The 22553-nt window shown below is 36.9% G+C and overlaps 1 protein-coding gene across 7 annotated transcripts in view; it reads right to left on the bottom strand.

The window, feature by feature from the left end:
• LOC127634157 (TRAF2 and NCK-interacting protein kinase-like) overlaps nt 1-22553 on the bottom strand; it is an 81084-nt gene that overhangs the window by 15419 nt on the left and 43112 nt on the right. For 2 of the 7 annotated variants that reach the window (XM_052113566.1, XM_052113570.1), the window contains exons 14-24: nt 19318-19404; nt 18086-18277; nt 16873-17238; nt 14374-14538; nt 10814-11059; nt 10441-10550; nt 7824-7939; nt 6578-6675; nt 2495-2676; nt 2006-2117; nt 1510-1668 (exon numbers count right to left, since the gene is read on the bottom strand). In XM_052113566.1, the coding sequence (XP_051969526.1) occupies nt 1510-1668; nt 2006-2117; nt 2495-2676; nt 6578-6675; nt 7824-7939; nt 10441-10550; nt 10814-11059; nt 14374-14538; nt 16873-17238; nt 18086-18277; nt 19318-19404 (1833 nt within the window). The remainder of the gene's footprint in view (nt 1-1509; nt 1669-2005; nt 2118-2494; nt 2677-6577; nt 6676-7823; nt 7940-10440; nt 10551-10813; nt 11060-14373; nt 14539-16872; nt 17239-18085; nt 18278-19317; nt 19405-22553) is intronic. The other 5 variants (XM_052113569.1, XM_052113571.1, XM_052113568.1 and 2 more) reach the window with 5 other exon arrangements.

Raw genomic sequence — 22553 nt, 5'->3', positions numbered from 1 at the left:
AATATGCCGCTTATACAGTTCATGTAAACGGGAACGCTACTGTCTCACAATAGCCTGCTTTCTTGCAACAAGCCACTTTCTGGTGTCCATGTAAACATGGTATCTGACACTACTTGGACTACATTGTGCCACAATGCAACACACTTCACTTTGCCTTCCAATTTGTGTGAAATTAATGAACCAGAATTACTTATAGGTGTGATCTGTTATTATTTGACCGGATTGACAAAAGTTCAGACATTTTTACACACCATTGCAAGTTGATAACTGGACACCACTTACTGAAATTTGTCTACAATGTATTATTCTATTGTTTGAAACATTTATGTTACATTAATTGAACCATTTGACATACTATTCATATACTGATAACAAAATAGGCAACACCATTTGTACTGCGCAGTATTCATTTAGTAGTAAGTAAGCTACTGTAAACAACAAATGCAACATTTTAAGAGATGTTTCCAGTTTGAACCAATTCCAACATTTATGCACATTTACACAGTAAGAAAACTCACACTATAAGTGTTAGCAGGGAAAGCAATAACACAGCAAGATGCATTTAGGAGACAGTAAAATAGGGGGGAAACGGTTAAAAAAGCCACTGTCCTAGATGTATAAATAACTTTTTTAAAAAAGCTTAAAATGACAGTGTAGTAAATTAAATAATGTAAACATGAGAATAAAGAGGAAACAGAAAAGAAATGTAAAATCTTGGAGAAGAATGTGAGTTTGAATTGTGATTCGTGCTTCTGTGAATCCACAGCCAAAGGACAGAGCCAGATAATGTGTTTGAGTTGAAAGGGGATGGATTAGATGTGCCGGGTCAGACATTTGCAACCTGATCAAAATTATTTTAACATGGCTCATTCCATGCATCACGGCAGTTTCCTGGTGAAATGAACACAAGAGGTGCAGCAACAATTAACTGCATTGCCTTTTACACAAATCACGAGTAAACGGTAGATTATCAGTTCATAAACACTTATTTCTCGCTCTGATCCTCACATAATCTTATGATATCAAACCACTTTTACTATACTATACTTGTCAGGTGATACATTTTAACATTTGTATTACATAACCAACTCAATTTACAAGCTTTTTTAAGCTTGATTAGGTTGCGCCAAAGCTCAGTGTTACACTAATGTTGCATAGAACCAGGGTACGATTCCTCAAGTCTCATAGAAACATCACAAAAATTACATGGTTGCTTCAGCAATTGCGTTTTTCATCTCAAATTTGCTTGTATAACACTATCAGTTTCAAGGCTTAGGTGTAGGGTTGGGAGGTAAGATTTGTTGATTTAAAACTCGATTGAGCATTCAACATTAAACTCACTTTTAGTGCCACACAGTGTATATTTCACCTTAGATTTGCCTTGATACATGAAATTAACCAGGTTTTTTGGCAAAAATAAGGTCACAGTCAAGTAATGTTTGTGAGATCAGGCTGGAAATTTGAGGGTTGGGGTGCAGGGTGGCTTTAACAGGCTTTTCCATCACCTACTTCAGCCACAGAGTCCAGGTCCAGCCCACTAGAGTGCCGCCCAGGGCCCTCGCCAGGCGTGGCTGAGGGGGAGTGGCTTTGCTGCACTAGATCGGGCAGATTGAAGTTACCGGGGAAACCATTGCTCTCGGCATGACCGAGCTTTCTTTCCCCAAATGTCTGCAGAAAGGAACAGAGAGAGGAGTAGGGCGACACTACTGCAAGCCCCTTATGCCCAAATGTGTGGCTATGCCACCTTGAAGAGATATTTGGGAAATGCCAGTGGGAGCTCGATCAGACTTTTTCCCCCCCAAAATCATAGAGGGTGATTTAAATACCAAAATATAACAAAACAAACTAAGGTTAACCAAGGCAAAATAAACATGACATAGTAAACTGAGAGAGAAATAAAATTGTGATACACAACTAGAGAATGAGTGTAGGAGGTTTTGCAATCAGTATTTACAGAAAGGAAAGGAAAGGAATAGGTCTCTGTGCACAGGTATACAGTATATACCTCTCTCATCATCAGGGTACTGCTGTCTTGCAAATTTTTGCCAAATGAATCATTGGCATGAGAATCTTCCTGGTTGCCCAGTAAGTCATTGCCACCGTGGCCAGCAGAAGGCCTGTTGGGAGCATGCCACAAAACATCATAAAAGACTATGCCGGATGCAAGATTTGATAAAACTTTAAGAAATTTTTTTAAAGACCCAGTAAAATGGTTTGACAATTTTCTCATCTGTGTTGACTTCTGTATTAAACATTTGGGCAGGAAAAATCTAAAGAATTGTCCTTCTTTCTTATCTTTTATCTATTTTGTCAACTTTTTGAAGTACACTACAATAGACGTAGCCTCAAAACTAACAGACATGCACTTAAAGCCACACAATTCAAATTTTGTTTCATGGGGTCTTTGGAACACATGCTGAAGTACAGACTCGTGTTTTTCAAAGTAAAGAATTATGACAAAAATCAAGACAATTTACCCCAAAAATACACTCACATGATGCGTGGAATATCACTAACGGGGACGGTTCCATCATGAGCTCCGCCTTCTCCGTCCTCCTCCTCGCTGCTTTCCGAATCCTCACTGGATGATGAGTAATCCGTCACTTTTCTGGGTGGCCGGTTGGACTCCTCATTGGTTCGCAGCTCTCTGAGTTCTTTGGCCAGAGCAGTGAGGTCCTTTAGATTGGAAAAGGGTGAAAAAAACAAACATCTTAAGGTTTCATTCATTCCTTGATAACCAATTTGAACTGATCCTCAGCGAACAGCAAATAGACCATAGTCTAAAGAATGTTTTATATATTTGTAAATATTCCAGGTTCAATACAAGTCAAGATCAATCATGTGGCATAATGTTGTTTACCACAAAAAATATTTCAACATGTCCCTCCATTTCTTAAAAAAAATAAAAATCTGGGTTCCAGTGAGGCACTTACAATGGAAGTGAATGGGGCAATCCATAAATGTTCAAATACTCAAAAGTATATCCACAAGATGTTAACATGATTTTAGTGTGATAATTTCTTTTTGACAACTTCATTGCCATGGCGATGTAATGTCAACAAATCCTAAAACCCTTAAATGACTGTAAAAATGATGATTTAAACAACTTTACAGCTCAAAAAATACACAACTTTTAATAGAAGAATTAATGTAAGTGCTTTTATAAAATTATAAGCTTCACATTTCTGCCTTTTTACCCTCCCAAAATTGACCCCATTCACTTTCATTGTAAGTGCCTTACTGTAACTTCAATTTTTGCTATTTTGTAAAAGAAAAGTAGTTGTGATAATTGTGAGTATCAACATTATGCCACACATTCTGCGACTGAGCTTAACTTGTATTGAACCAGGAATATTCCTTTAAAACCTGTGAAGAGCATACAGTATGCAGTGAATTATTTGTTAGCAAGAAAAAAAAAAAAAAAAAAGACATTCAAGGGATAATTCTTCCAAAAATAAAAATTCTGTCATCATTTATTCACCTTTGTGTTGTTCCTAACCGGTCTGACTTTTTCTTCCATGGAAATCAAAGACATTAGGCAGAATGCCAGCCTCAGTCACCATTCACTTTCATTGCATCTTTTCTTTTTTTCCATACAATGTAAGTGAATGGTGACTGAGGCTAACCTTCTCTAACATCTCCTAGCCTAATATATCATTTTGTGTTCCACGGAAGGCAGAAAGAAAGTAATGTGTGTTTGAAACAACATGAGGGTTAGTAAATGATGACTGAATTTTCTTATTGGTGTGAACTATCCTTTTAAACTTTGTTTTGCACATTTAGGTAATGTAAATGGCACCAAAGAGATTTGAGAGCTTGTTACATTTCTGAATATATAACAAAATGTATTAGAAAACATTATAGTTAAGCAAAACAAGTTACACATTTTATAAAGCATGAAAAATCAACTCTTAAAGTGGGAAAAAACACCTGAAACATTTCAGAGAATGATGCACAACTGTATAACCAGCACGTGCACATGTCAGAGGAGAAACAATAGACCAGAACATATAAAACAGAGAAAGAATTGGGGGTAGTTCCTGAGGCCTGCGCCCTGCATGCAGGAGGGTTAGTTACAGCTCTGTGCCAAAGCTATGTCTTACCAGCTCTTCCTGTCGGTAGGCCACCAGGAAGTCAGACAGAGAGAAAACGCAATTGGGAAACCAGAAGTCAAGAAAGCACAACTGTTGTGCTTGTATACTGTATTTATACAATTGCTGAATGAGTGAAATGCTAATTGGTTTTGACTGAATAAACACCTTAAGGCTTAATCCCTGGAGTGAGGTGCAAGGACTTGAGGTCTGCTCAAATGGGACGCATTGTGTTATTTTTGTTATTAAACACAAGCAGAATGAAACCATCTTTAAGGAATGTTCCGGGTTCAATACAAGTTAAGCTCAACTGACATAATTTTTTTAAAGTAAGAATGATTTAAACAGAAATGAGTTCTGCTTGTCAGCTTGCATTTTACGTAATTATTATTTAATAAAATTAATTCTGCTCATTTTTAGAATAAAAGCCCATTAAATGCAATGGCCTTGTTTTCATTTGTGACAAATTAAATGTAATGTACGCCCCTCTGACACAGTCAATCATTAATAACTTTTAAAAGTTTAGCTACACAATTGAAGGACTCTTTTTTTTTAAACCCAAAAAACTTAGTGTTACATCCTACAGCAAAGCCCTGACGTACGACAGCTGTTACCTAGGTAACAGCGAAAACTCTGAGATGGCATCAAGTATTACTGACACTGTGAAAGACTGTGACAAATTGGTGCGATGGAGATATGTGCGGCTAATAATGGTGACTGACACTTCTTCTGAAGATGTAAAGGAGAGCGACAGACAGAGATTGGAGGAGAGTTCAGGAATGAGAGGTGGTGTGAAATATTGATGAAGGAACGATTGAAGACATGAGGAAATGTGACAGAAATAGATGAGAGACAGCAAATTATTGTTTGAATGTATAAAGGAAGAAAAGAGGGTGTAGAGATATGAAGTGAACAGATGTCACTAACCTCATCTACGGCTTTCTTATAACTCTGGAGAAAGAGAATCAACAATAGAGGACGACGAGTGGAGGAATAATTAAACGGATTAGACAAAATGTTAAATGAGAAAATGATTAGTAACACAAAAGCGGCACACAATTATTTCAACTCCAAGTGTCAAATATATGTGTATGTATATATATATATATATATATATATATATATATATATATATATATATATATATATATATATATATATATATATATATGTGTCTTTATACACTGAATATATACACACGCACAGCCAAAAGTTTGGAAAGAAATTGGTACTTTTATTCACCAAAGTGGCATTCAACTGATCACAATGTAAAGTCATTATTCTTAATTATACTTAAAAAATTAAGTATAGTCATTTGGACATTAATAACGTGAACAATTACTATTACAAACTGAATGTTTTTTTCAGAACGTCTTAAACTACTTCAAATAGTTCTCATTAAAAAATCCTCCATCTGCAGCAATGACAGCTTTGCAGATCCTTGCCATTCTAGCTCTCAGTTTGTCCAGATACTCGGGTGACATTTCACCCCGCACTTCCTGTACTTGCACTTGCCAAAGACGCATCTGTCACTTCTCACGCGCCTTACGGTCAGCTGATCCCACAAAAGCTCTTTTCCAATTATCTGTTGTCCAATGTCTGTGTTTCTTTGCCCTCTCTAACCCTTTCTTTTTGTTTTTCTGTTTCAATAGTGGCTTTTTCTTTGCAATTCTTCCTGAGTCTTCTCTTTACTGTTGTACATGAAACTGGTGTTGAGTGGGTAGAATTCAATGAAGCTGTCAGCTGAGCACATGTGAGGCATCTATTTCTCAAACTTGAGACTCTGATATAATTATACTCTTGTTTAGTTGTACATCTGGTCTTCCACATCTCTTTCTGTCCTTGTTAGAGCCAACTGTCCTTTGTCTTTGAAGACGATAGTGTACACCTTTGAATGAAATCTTCAGTTTTTCAAGCATTGTATAGCCTTCATTTCTCAAAACAATGACTGACTGACGAGTTTCTAGAGAAAGCTGTTTTTTTTTTGCCATTTCTGACCTAATATTGACCTCAAGACATGCCAGTCTATTGCATACTGTGGAAACTCAAAAGCAAACACAATGTTAAGCTTCATTTAATGAACCAAATAGCTTTCGGCTGTGTTTGATATAATGGCAAGTGATTTTCTAGTCCCAAATTAGCAATTTAGCATGAATACTCAAGGATAAGGTGTTGAGTGATGGCAGCTGGAAATGGGGCCTGTATAGATTTGATCAAAAATGACTTTTTTCAAATAGTGATGGTGCTGTTTTTTACATCAGTAATGTCCTGACTATACTTTGTGATCAGCTGAATGCCACTTTTGGTGAATTAAAGTAAGATTAGAGATTTAGATTATAGATTTAGAAATGAAAGATTTTCAAGATTATATTTTAAAATGTTGGTTATGTCTTTATCCTGGCTTGGGAAATCCGTTCTCTGAGAGCAGAAATATTTGTAGTACAGTCAGATTCTCTCAGTGGAGTATGGGAGAAGTTTTTTCTCACCGCTGGTCGGCTGGGTTTGGTCACCTCCCTGTTCTCCTCCTGGGTTTTAGTCTTGGATTCTTGGGGCACTGCTGGTGACACCTCGGGCTTACTGGACCCTGTGGAGAAGATCAAATGTCAATACTTGTTATCCAGGGGTCGGATTCATGGAAATGTTCTTAAGAAAAAAATTAAGAAAGTTCTTAGGATAAATTATACCTTTGTAAGAATGTTCCTAAGTGCAATTCTTAAAAAATTCTTAAGAAGTTCTCAAATATTAATCTTAAAGGGCTTTGACATTGTCTAATCAGCCTGCTCATGGGCTTGCCTTGTCTAATAGCTTACAACAAATTGAAAACTTCAGCACTGGTAAATTGTAACAATAAATGTATCTTTTAACTTTTTTTTTTTAAATAGCAAGCACCTCACAATCCTTTTTTTGAATGTAAAGTGCATGAGATGTGTTAGTTTAACGCCATTAACAGTCATAGGATAATTTATTTGCTGCTAACATTTGATATCTTTTAATTTGACATTGATGAAAAGAAACAAAAGAGGTTCTGGTTGAGGAAATTACTGCTAGGTAAAAGTTCTCCTTGGGAAGCTTGATAATACCACGTCAGAAAGTAAGAGGCGGGTACACGGGAAAGGGTGGCAGAGGCCGTCTCTGCTGTGCCCAACTCCGACAGGGATGTGGATGGGGGTGAAAAAGAAAGTCTCAGCTTTCTAATGTAATCATTTTCATAGAGTTTCTATGAAGTCTAATGATCATGGAAATAGAACGCAATATGCAGAGCATCCGTTTGAATTAGCATGATTGGTCATCACATTAAGAAGCTTCAAAACAACATTTTTTGTTTTGTTGGTGATAATATTTACATGGTTTGAAAGCTGAAAATAAAACAATTATTAATCACAAAAGTCAGAAATGTGTTTTGGTCTAAAATTGCATTTCTATATAAACAGCCCACTTCAACTTCAGACTCAATATGAAAAACTCAGTAAATTCATTAAACATCTTACCTTTTAGAATTTAAGACAACTGTGAGGTTATCCTAACTTTAAGATGTTATTTACAATTTTTTTGTTTTGAGAATTTGAATGCTCAAGAACCTTAAGAAAAGATAAGAGATCAAAGTTTTTTCTTAAGTTAAAAATTAAGAAGAAAATGTTAGTTAAGAAGAAATGTCTTAAGAACGTTTTGTGAATCCGGCCCCAGACCCCTAAAGAGAATATTCCAGGTAAAGTTTCTCTGAGGGTCTCTCACCTCCCACCCGGTTCCTCTCGCTGGAGCCGCCCTGAGAGCTGGGTGTGCTGGAACTGGAGGAACTTCCACTGCTGGTCCTTTGGAGAGACTCCATGGGAATCCGCAGGTCTGGGTTACTGTGGCAACGGGAGGGCACAAGGATGATGTGAAGCTGCTCATTTCAAATCATAGAAAACTGTGATCTACTAGAGTGTATACCTTGTTATGGCCTCATTTACAATGCTTTAACATGCTTTTCATATTCGGATAGTATCTAGATATTCTTTAGCTGGAGTGCATTTACATCTTGCAGTCAAATGCGTCTCCACTGTGATCGGATAGAGATCGGATCAAAGTTACCCACTCAAAATGCTCAAATATTTGTGAATTTTAAAAGCATTGATCCATCATTCAAATGCTTTCAATCACCAATTGACATTCAAGGTTTTTTTTTATTTAAATTTTTTTGCCGTATGCCAAAGCAAAATTTCAGGTAGCCGAAGTCAAGTAATGTCATTTTTAATTGTACAGTGCTTTTCACAACACACATCATTTCAAAGCAGCTTTACAGAAAATTATGCTTTAACAGAAAAAACCTGTAATATAGTAATGTCTTCAGAGTCATTATAGTGCGTTTATATAAAAAAAAATATAAAAAAAAAAAGAAACTTTGTAAATTGCGCCTTAAAATAAATAAAATATAATTATATTTATATATTGCATATTTATATACAGTGAGCAAAATGTAATTTTATTCATCTCGCGTTCAGCACTCTGTATGTGCTAAATATGCTTCTCATCTGAACCGCACGAGTGAAGCCTGGTTTCACATGAGTGTCGGGCGAGTCACATAAGGATTAGAAAACAGAAGAGAGATGCAAGCAAATGGGGATTTGAGGAAAGAGACGAAAACAGAAAACGTAAATGTATTTTGATTTACACTTTCTTTGAATGAGGTCAGAATCCATCCAAATGTGGTTTTAGTGATCCAATCATGATCTGATCACAATGCGTCTTGGGTGCATTAACCCGTCATTTAATGGGGTCAAGTGCTATCTGATTGTGATCCGATCACCGAAAATGCATGTTAATGCAAGCTGTAAATGGGGCTTATGATTCACAACCAGATAAAACAACAGGAAAACACCTACAAATGAAATACAACTCTGTATAATAGTAAATACTTGAAGTCATTTCATGAAAAATCTATGTTCATTTTTCTTTTTATATAAGAGAGTTTGATGGTAGTACATAGTAGTTGGGCTGAACAATTAATCGTATTTGAACCACGATCACGGTTTTCTGCCGCTTCTGGTTAATTAAGCATATCTTTCTGCAATATTAGTGAGCTAGCAAGCAGAAAATACAGCCAGGTAAAATTGTTGTTCTGATCTGTAGTGTATTACACATGAAAATCAACATCATAACACCGTGTTTCAGCGGTCTCGGAGCAGTTCTTTACACACAAATTCCATCTCGAGCTCAGATTATGTGTTCTACACAGAACAGCTGTGCTCCGAGATCGGTTCGCACTAACTAGGTTATATTCAAAGTGCTACAGATTTACAGTTTCTAAACAAATCTAAAGTAACACCCTTGGCACTGGGGTTTTGTGACCCAAGGAGAATATGAGAGCATTTCACCATGTTTGGAAGGAGGAGCACAAACTCAAACTAAACACTGAAACAACAACACACACTTCCTTCAGTTTTCCACCAAAATAAAGCCTTGAAACCATTTGGCAGCGTCGGGTAATAATTTATTACAGAAATATATTACTATTGTATATTGCAATAATAATAAGAAGCAGCATTTAATAAATGTGTCTTCTAAGAGGACTCAAGTGTGAACTCCCTACAGCGTAACTCTTATAATGGTATAATTTAATTATGTCAAAAAGGTATTATTTTCTAGTTTGTAGTTTAACACCATGTTCAACATGAGAGCTGCTATTTAGTGATTTTTTTTTTCCCCTTTTAGAATTAATATTGATTTTGTTTTGTTCAAATCATGCAGCACTGTAATGTAAAAAATGTCTCAAATGACAGCCTAATCCTGATAAAAATTTTGCAAAATAATTGTGATGATCATTTTAACTAGTACCACTTTACAATACAGTTGTTTTTGTTTTAACATTAGTTATGAACTAACAACAAGCAATACTTTCATAGCACTTATGTGTTAATGTTCATTTCTGCATTTACACCAATGCATTTTTTACTTTAAAGTGGTATATGCTAACATTAATGCAATGTGAACTAACATGAACAATGAACAATTGCATTTTTATAAATTAACATCAGAGATAAATTAATGCTGTAAAAGTTAATTCTTCATACGTAAGTCTATGATACTTGATGCATTTACTAATGTTAACAAATAGAACCTTGATAAGTGTTAGCTTTTAACTAGTATCATTAAGCCTTAGAATATACTGTACTGTTATTCCAATTGGAAACAATAAGAGTAAGATGTGGAGGAAATTTGTCAAATTTACTGGCATTATAAATTGACCTCAGAAGCACTTTCATCAAAGCTTTGTGGCTCAAACATTAAAATGACCCTTTCACATTTTAAATTGAGACCTGTTCTCCATAAAATGTGTTTGAAAGAAAATTATAAAATGGCTTTTGTGTACCTTGCTCGGATAAGATGTGCTCCAGTTCTTGGCCCCAGTCCACCTGGCCCATTCCCTGGGGAGTTTTTCCTCACCAGTGCAGGTGATATAGAGGTGGTCCTTTGGGGGACCTGAAACATGTTAGCATGCAGAATGCAAACCAAAACATGTTACAAAAACTACACACTGCTTTAGGTACTGATATTTTTATATACTTTGTTTTCTTATATATTTTTATTCATTACATTTAGCTGCATCATTACGAATGAAATGTACTCTAAAATGTAAAAATCAATAAAATACATCACTATTATTGCATTACAATTGTTGTCGTATTATTCTACTATTATTGTGTCACTTTTTAGGGACAACACATTTTAACACATCACACCACCTTTGGAGGGACGTCATCTTCCTGTCTTAGCCAAGAGCTTTGGTCAAACTTATCATCTCGGCTGGTGATGCGAGGAGGTGGGGCTGGGGTTTCTGACGTGGGGTCAGAGTTCTGTCGTGGCATCGGGGGTCGGTGGGGTGACAGACCCTCCTGGAAGGCTGAGACGCCCTGAGAAGACTGGTCATGCAGTGACTGGGATCCCGTCATAGAGGAGCCATGAGACTTCACAGAAACCAGGTGTGCCATCTATAAAGACCCAGTAAGAGTCCAGAAACATCACAAGCTTGCTTTGTAATGCTCAGGAGTTATTTAAATAAATAAGGCCTAAAAAGCAAGGCGATTCATTTTCACATGATATTTGTATATATATGCACTCACTGAGCACTTCATTAGAAAGACTATGGTCCAATAAAAGTGCCCAACATGTTCTTCTACTGTTGTAGCCCATCCACCTCAAGGTCCGACGTGTTGTGCATTCTGAGATGCTATTCTACTCACTACAAATTGTACAATGTGGTTATCGGAGATACCATAGCCTTTCTGTCAGCTCAAACTAGTCTGGTCATTCTCCGTTGACCTCTCTTATCAACAAGTCATTTCTGTCTGCAGAACTGCCCCTCACTGGATGTTTTTATTTTTTTGGTACCATTCTGAGTAAACTCTAGAGACTGTTGTGTGTAAAAATCCAAGAGATCAGCAGTTACAGAAAAACTCAAACCAGCCCATCTGGCACCAACAGTCATGCCACAGTTGAAATCACTGAGATCACATTTTTCCCCATTCTGATGGTTGATGTGAACATTAACTGAAGCTCCTGATCCGTATTTGCATGATTTTATGCACTGCACTGCTGCCACATGATTGGCTGATTAGATAAATCGCATGAGTAAGTAGGTGTACAGTTGTTCCTAATAAAGTGCTCAGTGATTGCACTAGCGCTGAAAGGATTGGTCGACGTTATCGACAACGTTGACAATAAAAAATTGCTGACAATAATTCCTCGTCTGAAACTGGCATTTCTCTGTGCAGTCAGTGACTTTTTTATGAGTTGCATGAATGAATCTAATGGAGAGAGATTGAAACTGCACCAGGCTGAGACACACACTGTTGTGGGGATGCTCGTCCCTCAAACACACACACTTGATGCAGCTGGATTATAACGTGATGGCTCACGACATATTGAATCATAATATATGTGTCACTGTGCATTAAAGATGGATTGAAGTGAACAAAAAGGTGAGAGAGGAAGTCTTTGTCCCATTATATACTGCAAAAAAAAAAAACTCCTTTAAAACAATGTACATTTACTTTAGCAGCTATACTGCAGAATAAAAATTGTTATCTGAGAATGTTGAATATAATATTACAAATACAAATATTTTAAAATATCTAAAAATCCTTTAAAAAAAGATGCATTCACCTGAGCAGCAGCATATAAAATATTTAGACTTGCTGTTAGAGAATAGAGTACAAGTATATATTGTCTTGAATACAAGTATATTTTGTCATAGTTTAACCAAGTGAAAAAAATACACTTATATTTAAAACTACTCTATGTAACTTTATTTTGTAAAGAAATAATGTTATTAATTAGATAAAAATCCATCTTCCAAACCATATCTTTACCCAAATACACTTTGATAAACCTAAAATAATGATTTTATATTATAAATATTTTAGAGCTCTAGGGCGTGCTGAGTGACTCCATGGGGTAACCTCCTCGTGGTCGCTACAATATGGTTCTCGCTCTCGGTGGGGCGTGTGGTGAGTTGTGTGTGGATCGCGGAGAATTGCGTGGGCCTCCACATGCGCTACATCACCGTGTAACGGGCTAAACAAGTCACGTGATAAGATGCGTGGATTGACGGTCTCAGACGCGGAGGCAACTGAGATTCATCCTCCGCCAACCAGACTGAGGCGAGTTACTACACCACCATTTGAGCATTCCAAATTGGGGTGAAAAAAATAAGTATTTTAGAGCTGTCTTGACTGATTTAGCAGGAAATTGCATACATTCGTCATTCGCCCGTCATATCCATGCACAGTGAAAATAAGATCCGGCTTCTGTAGCGTGTGTGTGAGAGTAGCTAAAGCTGAACGTTTGTTGACACAACGAACGAGAAAAATTGACCATGGATCATTCAAAACGGCAAACCAGGGAATAAACAAACAAAAAACCCCGAACGGAGCAGAGTCTAAAAGCAAAAAGGGAAAGCCAGAGTATGTAATAAAACCTGAAATCAACATCGGCTTGGCTTTTCAGAGGTGGCGACTGAAAGGATTTAAAAGCGACCCAGAGAAGTTTTTTTTCTTACTCAACAGGTAAGATATTTTATTGATATGGTTTACGCATAGTCTGTGTGTAGTGAAATTCAATAATTATACTGTAATCGGTGCTAGCAATTGTTATGTCTAACTGTTATAACGTCATTTATTTCAAACACCAATGTTTCCAATAAGTCAAAACAACAGTATAAGACATGGCACTTATCTGATCAGATAACAAGTTTTCGGATATCTGTTTTTTTCTTTCTTTCGTTATTTATTAGTCCATGTGCTCTGATAAGATGTCCTATATTCATATGTACACCGGTGCCTCGAACCACATTCATCCGCGCAGAGCCAAACCACAACCAAAACAATGTTCTTCCACAAGACACACTTTTATTTTTAAACCACAAGAAGGGCCAAAAGTTACATAGTGTAGCTTTAAGATATATTCTCTTAAAGCGAGTCTAAATATCTTATATGTTGCTTCTCATGTAAATGTATCTTGTTTTAAGGATATTTAGACCATTTAAAATGGAGACAAAAACAATAGGATATTTTGCTGTGAATTAAACTTAATAAAAAGTATTTTTCCCTTTAATTCAGTGAATGTCATTTAGAGGTATTTTTAAAAGATGATTTTGTCCTCTTTATTGTTAGTAAGCACGTTTAATACAACCTTTTAAGGCAGGGCTCAAGCTGAATATTCGATTAAGAGCAAATGATTAATCATTGCAATAATCGCAGAATAGTCAAACAATCATTCTAATAATCGTTAGTTGCAGCCCTAGAGTGTACAGTACATATTTATTAAGCTTCTGTTTAACAATCCTTAAAGAAAACTGAGATAACATTAAAAGTGCTGTAAGCGATTTTAGCCATTCTAACTTCCACGAGACTGAGCCGTTGATTTAGCCAAGCCCCTTTTTCCAAAACACTGCACCGATACTGTTGAAACGACACAAAACATGTTCCCACAGATTTCAAACACAACAGTAGCAAAATAAATTATAAATCAGAATATGGCATTCTCTCCCTCTTTCCAACCATTTGTCCCACGTAGGTGCAGGGTCCACTTTGTGATAGCCCCTATATACATATTTGATATATATTTGATTTGGCACAAGTTTTATGCCGGATGCCCTTCCTGACGCAACCCACATTAGCTGGGGGACTCTAAATAAAGGATAAACTAATAATAACACTTGAGGGGTTTTGTAATACTATCACACAGCCCAGTAGTTTGAGACCCGTGATCTAATGGCAGTGGAGATCAGGTGGTCAGTACGTACCTGAGGCTCTACAGAGCGGTGCATGGGAGGTGTCCGGGACTGCTGAATACCTCCACTGCTAAATGACTCTGAGCGGGGAGGCAGCGAGGGGTCTGAAATACGGTTGGCCACTTTGTGCTGAAGAGCCGGAGAGCTCTGACGGTTCAGCTTGGAGCGCTCTTCAACCTGACAGACAGAGAGGATGTTAGTGTACATGAGACTTTTCACAACCAATCTGTTTCCTCTTTGCTTGGGAGCCAGAATGGACTACTAAAATTTAAATTCAGTCATTTAGTCTTGTTTTCCAGTACAAGTCTCCAAACATCCTTAAAACAAGATACATACTTGAGAAGCAATATAGTTTTCAGATAATAAATATTGAATTAAGTTTATTTTTCTTACCCCATTTGTTTTTCTTGTTTTAAACATAAATCTTATATGCAGAGTTGCATCTAAAGAAAATTAACCTTGTTTAACAAGGAAACAAGCCAAAAATACTGATTAAGAAAATGATATATTTTTTGCAGTGTAGATTGCAGTGAATCGTAGCTGATGCATGATACTTTTGAATCTATACTGGTGAAGTAGGTGTGAAGCATTTAAAAAAACTATTGATTTAAACTAGAAGTAGACTGATATATTGGTTTAACCGATTAATCTGTGCCAATAGTTGCTTTTTGGAACTATCGGTTATTTGCATCTAGGCTGATAGTTGCCGATCATTTGATCATCTGTGGCCAGTGCTGGAGGAGTCTACAGTTAGAACAATCACGTGGGGACATGCAAAGAAAAATGTGACTATATAGAAATGTGCCCCACCAACACATTCATTGTGCATCCAATTTCATATCTTGAGAATAATAATAAACCTTATTTCTCATTAAACCTCATCTGGTGTAATTTACATATAAACACAAAACTCTTCATCTGGTGAATATACAAAGCTTAATTTGGTAAATACTTATATATAGTAATATAGAGCATTTTAACCAAGTCGTCATCATCATCATTTCAAAATAAGAGCACATGCACCAAATCTTCTTATTTTGGGGATTTTAGTTGAACAAAAAATTACATTTGGGATTTTATATTTTTTGGAGTCTTGTAGCCTCTAAATCTGTGCCCATCATTTTAAGGAAAGACTAAGATTTTTTCTTACCATTCTAATAATCGATTCTTACTATCTGCTGATTAATCGGTTATTGACTTTCCCCCCCCCCAAGTTAGTTATTGGTCTCTGCAAAATCCACTACTGGTCAACCTCTAGATTAAATCAATTAACAAGTCTCAAAATTACAATTCAAGCAGCGTGTTTACTTAAACTATTTCTAATTTGCGTCAAACTGAAACCAATTTATACCCATTTTCTATTTGATGTTATGATGCAGTCCTTTGGTAGCTTTATAAATATCACATTAAATGTTGTACAGAAGTATATTGTACATTTATTAATAACTGAAAAATACATACTCTCAGTCAATCTTTTTCCTGTTCAGAAAAATATAACCACTTGAGAATAAGTTTTTAGAATCATTGTCAAAATCTCCCCACCTCAAATTTAAATAAAGCAAGTTAATATTTTCCTCACTTCCACAAGTCCATTTAAAAACGACTCCGCAAGCAAAGATGAAACACATATGGTTAATATTTTTGACACAACATCCAAATAGAACCAAAGGAAGAGCATTTGTCAGGTTGAACATGTAAAGACAGAAAAGTTTATAAAAGAGAAGACAATGAGCAAAATAGTTGTAGATCATCTTGGCAGCCATTCTAAATTCCCAAATACATATATGAACATCATACAAACAAATGAGGAGGTGAAAATATGGTCATGCGCCATTCTCGAGCATTACTGGACATGAAAGGAACCGGTTACGACCACTCTAGAAGTTGAGCGACTGATAGTACAGAAAAAGCCATGTTAGTGAGAAAAATAATGTTCCTCCAACGTAAAAAAAAATATCGGAATTTTTTTTCTTAGAGAGAAATGGGATGTTTGGATGTGAAATAACACACTGTCCTAAGAGCACAATCTGTGTCAAGTGTATAGAACAACCCCCATTTACAACAACACAACACCACATAATTTTTGTGATTTTGGCCTGGCACATCCAAACTCCTCTCATCTTTGCCCAACAAAACCCATGCACTTCTGTCATCAGCCTTCTGTTAGAAGAAAAGGAGTGACAAGATCAAAAGTGAAGATTATTGAAGATGATAGAAAATTAGAACAAGACGACTGCGAGAAAGGAAGCTGCCCAAAGAAAATCCACCCAAATTTCTCAACTAAAAGTTAGAACCTACAGGAACTGATTTACTCAGAGAACGAGAGGAAAACAGAGACCAGGCATTCCAAACATGATCAACTAAATGCCCAGATAGAAATTTGGAAAAAGGAGATTTCCCATTCATTGTTTAATAAGATAACATGACCAGATCGGTAATCATCTAGTTCATGATTTAAAGTAGGAATGAGTCACATACGAGTCAAGAGAACCATGCTAGTAAAAGGCAGACCTCTGAAACATATATGTTTTTCTCTACGTCAACCCCTTTGATGGGGCGGCCGGGAGTGCGGCCACGGTACTCTTGGTCGATGAGCTGCTGGGCAATTCGGGCCAGCTCGGATGGATCTGGTTCACAGGACACACGGATTCTAGGAACGTTAGGCCCACTGACTATCCTGAGCTGAGGCTCGGCCAGCTCCATCTCGCTTGAGTGGGAGGATGAGGCGGCGGGGTATGAGGGGGGCCTGGTGGGCTGATAATACGGGCTTTTGTCAAGGAGGAGGTGGTGGCCAACCTGTTTTTCTCCAGGGTGGTTAAATGAATGGTGCTTCTTGGGAGGGATTCGAGGAGAGTTACTCTGAGTTCTCCTCATGACCTGTGTTCAGATAAGCATAACAAAAGCATTCAGATTATCACCCACAAAACTGAGGCCGCAAAGAGGGGCATGACAAACCGCGTCAGGGCACGATAACCATAAGCATCCTGTGGATTCTGAAACCATGTGGAAAAAGTAAATCAAATGACGTGAGATGCCTGTGGATTTCGACAAAATGAAGCCATCAAAAATAACTAATGAGACAATGGACACTTAATAGCACTGAATTATGTTTGGTAGAGTCAACCTAGTCAACTGAATGTGTTCCTCTGGTTCTCGAGACTAATCCAAGTTGTTGTTATATCAGGTAAGAACATGCAGTTGACTAGAATATCACAAATAGACATTCTATGATGTAAAGACATTCACACCTCTCTACTTAATCAGTTATCGATTCTTCAATATTGGGTCTATTACAATTGGCACCGTTTGGTGGGTCTCTAAAGAACAGAATTTGTTCACAGGTAAAGTAACAGACTTAAAGTATTTAATGCGTTGTTTGCATAAATTACTCTACAACATCTAAAATATTCATAATGCTTTGAATGTTTTATTGTAGTAGTCTAATGACTATCTAGTTGCGCCTAAAAGTAGAAAAAGAACTGGTCCCATTATAAAATGCAAGTTACTTGATATTAAATTTTGTTTATAGAGCTGTTGTATAAAAGCAATACCACAAACATAATTGTCCTGTAACCCACAGCCTCATGCCAACAGAATCAAAGCAGTGCTCTGGTTAGTGTGATATTGCTTATACTGTATATCAGGTAATCTCTACAACAATGACTTAAGAATCTTCAAAGATAGCACTGAATAGTGTTACAGTTGTAACCATATCTCTCAGTACCTCTTTGGCCCAGGCTGGTTTGTCACTAGCATTGACAGAATCTTTGTAGTGGTAGAGCTGTTTTTTGTCCGCAGGCCGTGGCTCTTGCTGTTGTTGTTGCTGCAGTGAGACAAGGTAAGCCCTTTCCTGTTGGAGCTGCCGCTGCAACCGCTCGGCCTGACGTTGTTCCTCCAACTGCTTCCGTTTATACTCCTAGATACAACAGAGAATGAAAAGACAGACAGAGAGAGGATGACAAGAGCAAAATTTGAGGAACATATGGAGCTGATTACCTCCAAGATTAAACCACAATTTAAATTTTTTAAAAAAAAAAAACTCTGCTGGGAAAATCCTTCTACTGGTTTGTTTTTTAAGCTGTGTTTTGGAACATGGTAGCTGGTTTCTATGTGTTTTTAGGAAAAATATTTACTCTAGAACTTTTTTTTTTTTTTTGCATGTTTATTAGGTGCTAATAGTTACAGATCACAAAGATAAATGAAAAATGCACACAGCAGTCACGTTCAGGTTTTAGGAAGTTAAAAGAATAATAGCATGCTAAACAACACGTGAACATGCAGGCCAATCTGAACGAGCTTCTCACATAGCACTCATGAACGTGCAACGGACATCCACACTTTCACTGAAAAATCGCAGGTTGTTTTTCACCAAAACGTACCATATGGCTTGGGCAGACTATGATGTACTGGTCACATGGACTATTTTTATCACCCTTTTGGGTCCTTTTTAAGCTTAGGAGTGAATCATTATCAACTGCCATTGTATTGAATAAGACAGACTTGGATACTCATTCAATTATTTCCTTTTGTGTTCCACATAAGAAAGTTATACAGGTTAGGAATACCTGAGGATAAGTAAATTATTTCTTGGTGACTGTCCTTTTAAACTGTTTTTTTTTTTCTTTCTTTTTTCCAGCAGGGAAATGTTAACGTGTTTGGGCTTTTGGTGGTTCTAAAAATAACTAGATGCTCTCTTAAGAGAAGTCTTGTTACAGAACCAACAGCTTTATGAGATAATCCAATTGATGGCCTGATACCCATGATCCTGAGTCTAATTTCCCTGAGCACTGAACAATAACAAACAGTGCTGCCACAAACCCAAAACGCCCCAAATCAATTCACACAGTCGATACTCCCTATGTGTGCACCACAGAGGGGACCGACAGCTGCCACAAGCACAGAAGATGAAAAGAAAATATAGTGCAAGAACAGTGAAGGTCAGAGATGTTAGTTTACCAGAAGAAGTGCCTGCTCTTGGAGGAGCTGCTGTTGTAGAATCTCCAACTGCCTTTGTTCTTCTTCTAACTGTCGACGGATATACTCCTAACCCCAAAGCAAAGCACACCAGGTGGAAAAACCAGAGATACAGAGAGAGGAGGAGAAAAATAGATGAGGGCCTTCAAAAAGTTAGGAATGAAAGACCAAAAGGATTAAACAAGCAAATCAGAAGGTAGGAAGACCTTTACAACTAATAATAACTTGCTACAAATTGTTCTGCCTAGATCCCACGTGGGCAAATTTGTGATTAGCAGTTATGATGATGTGATATTGACTGGCGACCCAAAGGCCCCGTGTTCAAAACCCTGGAATGGGCCATTCATGCACATGGGACTCACTGAAAACCCTGATCTTAATTGGCCAGGAGCAGGCCAATTAACCCCAGACTGCTACAGGGGAACTTGCACTACAGAAATGCTTTAGATTAAAAAGTTTCAGTTAAATGGCAAAAAATGTGATTGATTTCTGTGATGCTCAGAGACACCAATCAAATCCTCAAGAGTGCTTTAATTCAGACTAGGGTTGGGCAGTGTACAATTAAACAAATTATTCATTTGTAATGACAGATATTTTTGGGTTTGTGTCTGATGATGACATTTTGCAGTAAGAATCATTTAAATGACATTTCTGGCCTAATGCAGCTTTAGTTGAATAGGTCTACGTGGTGGAAAAACACACGCACTAACGACTTTATTAGGAACACCTGTCCACCTACATATTCATGTGATTATCTAAATCAGCCAATCGTGTGGCAATGGTCAGGAGCTTCAGTTAATGTTCAAAAAACCATCAGAATGTGGAAATAAATTTGATCTTAGTGATTTCGACCATGGCATGAGTGTTGGTTCCAGACGGGCTGGTTTGATTATTTCTGTAACTGCAGATCTCCTGGGATTTTCATGCAGGTAGAACGGGAGATTCACAGCATGAATGTGCAGCTGACAATTATGCAGAAATTGCATGATGCAATCACGTCACTATGGAACAGAATCTCACAGGAATGTTTCCAACATCTTGTGGAATCCATGCCACAAAGAATTGAGGCCGTTTTGAGAGCAAAGGGAGGCCCTAACCTGTATTAGTATAACGTTCCTAATAAAGTGCTCAGTGCGTATACATGCACATTAAACGGGTATACCATCAAGAGACCAAAAATAGGTTTATGTGTGAGTGTAAATGAAACACTAGGATAGAAATCCAGAGTTAAAAAATGTATAAAAGGCAGGGTTTTCACACTTTTTGACCCATGCATTTCCATGACTTTCCATGAACGTGATGGAGAAATTAAGGCTTTTTAAAAATCATTTTGATTGTTTGATTCACTAAAGTATCTTTTAGACCAATTTGTGAACATGTTTGATTGATTCATTTAAAAGAGCTGACTCAAAGAATGATTTACTCACAAACAGGACACCACTATGACTTGCGTGGTCATCTAGACGATGAAATATTTTACAGCAAAGCTTTTACATGCAAGACATTTCCATGACTTTTCCAGGCCTGGAAAATGCAATTTTAAAGTTTCCTGATATTTCGAGGTATTCCATGACCTTGGGAACCCTGAAGAAGATATCTGGAGAGAAAAAGGGGTGTTTTGGAAGAAAGGCCCCATGTATAGCAGACATACTGGCATATTTTGTGGACATTTGCCTTATTTTGTGAAAACAGTGAGAGTTATTAGTTTCAAATTAGAAACAATGGAATTTTAGCTGAGAGAAAACATGCCTGGATTTGCTTATATGTTTCTATGAAGACATTATAGAGAAACGGAGGACACTGCCCTTATCATTAACTGCACAACCATGAAATGCTTTATGACAAAGATGTTGGCATGTTTTATTGCTTTTAAGCCCAGCCAGCTTCAGTTAGCATTTGACATGTGACAGAACAAAATACACAATTGTCCCTAAGGCATTTATTCTCTATATAAATGGTGTGCACTGTATATATAGTTTATGTATAGTACCTTATACAATAAAAGAACACAAGGCTCAAAGTCATTAATGGGTCAGTCACACTTATTTATCTCTGCACGCATATAAACCCATGAGACATCCTTATTCAGTATTGAAGAGGACTCAAGAGGCTCAGCCATATTTGTGAGGGTGGGTGGGTGCTTTAAATATGCATACTGTACCATCCTGCAGAACATTTTCCTCCCTGAAGGAAGTGAGTCATGGACTAGACAATGCTTTAAATAAGGAATTCAGGCATATGAGAGTCTGATATGCATATATGAGCGGACAGCGTTGTCGAGAACAAAGCCAGCCTGAAGTGCACATCGAATTACACATGATTATAAGAGGGTTGAAAAATAGAGAGTATGGATACATATGTTTGCTTTAGAAAGTGTGAATACAGCCTCAAGTATCCTATCAGAAGGTAATGTGTGTGAAAGTGTTAATAAATCTATATAAAAGGCACAAAGTACATCTTGTCTTGATCTCTCTATAGTGGTGAATCTGAGGGAATTCTTTATTTCCTGTTCTGAACTCTGAACAATTGTTGCATGGTTGAGGTTCCCTACCTCTTTAAGTACAGTAGATTATGTGTTTTTTTTAATAGCAAAAGGCTAATATATCTACCTACTGTAGCTGATTAATTAGCAGATAAATATTTCTCAGTAACAGCCGATAAGCATGGCTGCTTGGAACATAAATAGAAGTGTTAACGTTTGTGTCAGTTATAAAATTCACAGACAGCATTGCCAACATATCACAACATTTCATATATAAAGTATATAAAACAATTTAACACATACACTGTTATGTATAAATGTTCAAATATATTTTTAAGGAGCCACTTAGAGGACAGGGCAGGATTTATTTCCTTCACTATGGGTTTACTATATTACTTTTATAGACTGTACGAATCATAGTTTTTGGAAATCATTTTCTATAGTAATATTGTAGAAACTATGATTGTTGTAGGCAAACCATGATTTGTTTTAGTTGGTATTACTATATTAAGATTGTAGTAACCATGTTTTTAGGAGAGAAACTGTGGATTTAATACAGTATACTTTAGATTAACCATGATAATTCTTGTGTTTACTATGGTTAACACCAATGGTATTTGTAGTAAACTCATAGAAATGAAAAAAATAATGTATTACCATAGTTTTCATTTCCCTATAATATTACCGTAATACAATTATAAATTACTAATATTATTAATGATTTTACTATGAATAT

Source organism: Xyrauchen texanus, chromosome 41 (assembly GCF_025860055.1).
Source record: "Xyrauchen texanus isolate HMW12.3.18 chromosome 41, RBS_HiC_50CHRs, whole genome shotgun sequence".
NCBI classification, from domain to species: domain Eukaryota; kingdom Metazoa; phylum Chordata; class Actinopteri; order Cypriniformes; family Catostomidae; genus Xyrauchen; species Xyrauchen texanus.
The sequence above is the reverse complement of the archived record's forward strand: the minus strand, read 5'-3'. Positions and strand labels throughout refer to the sequence as shown.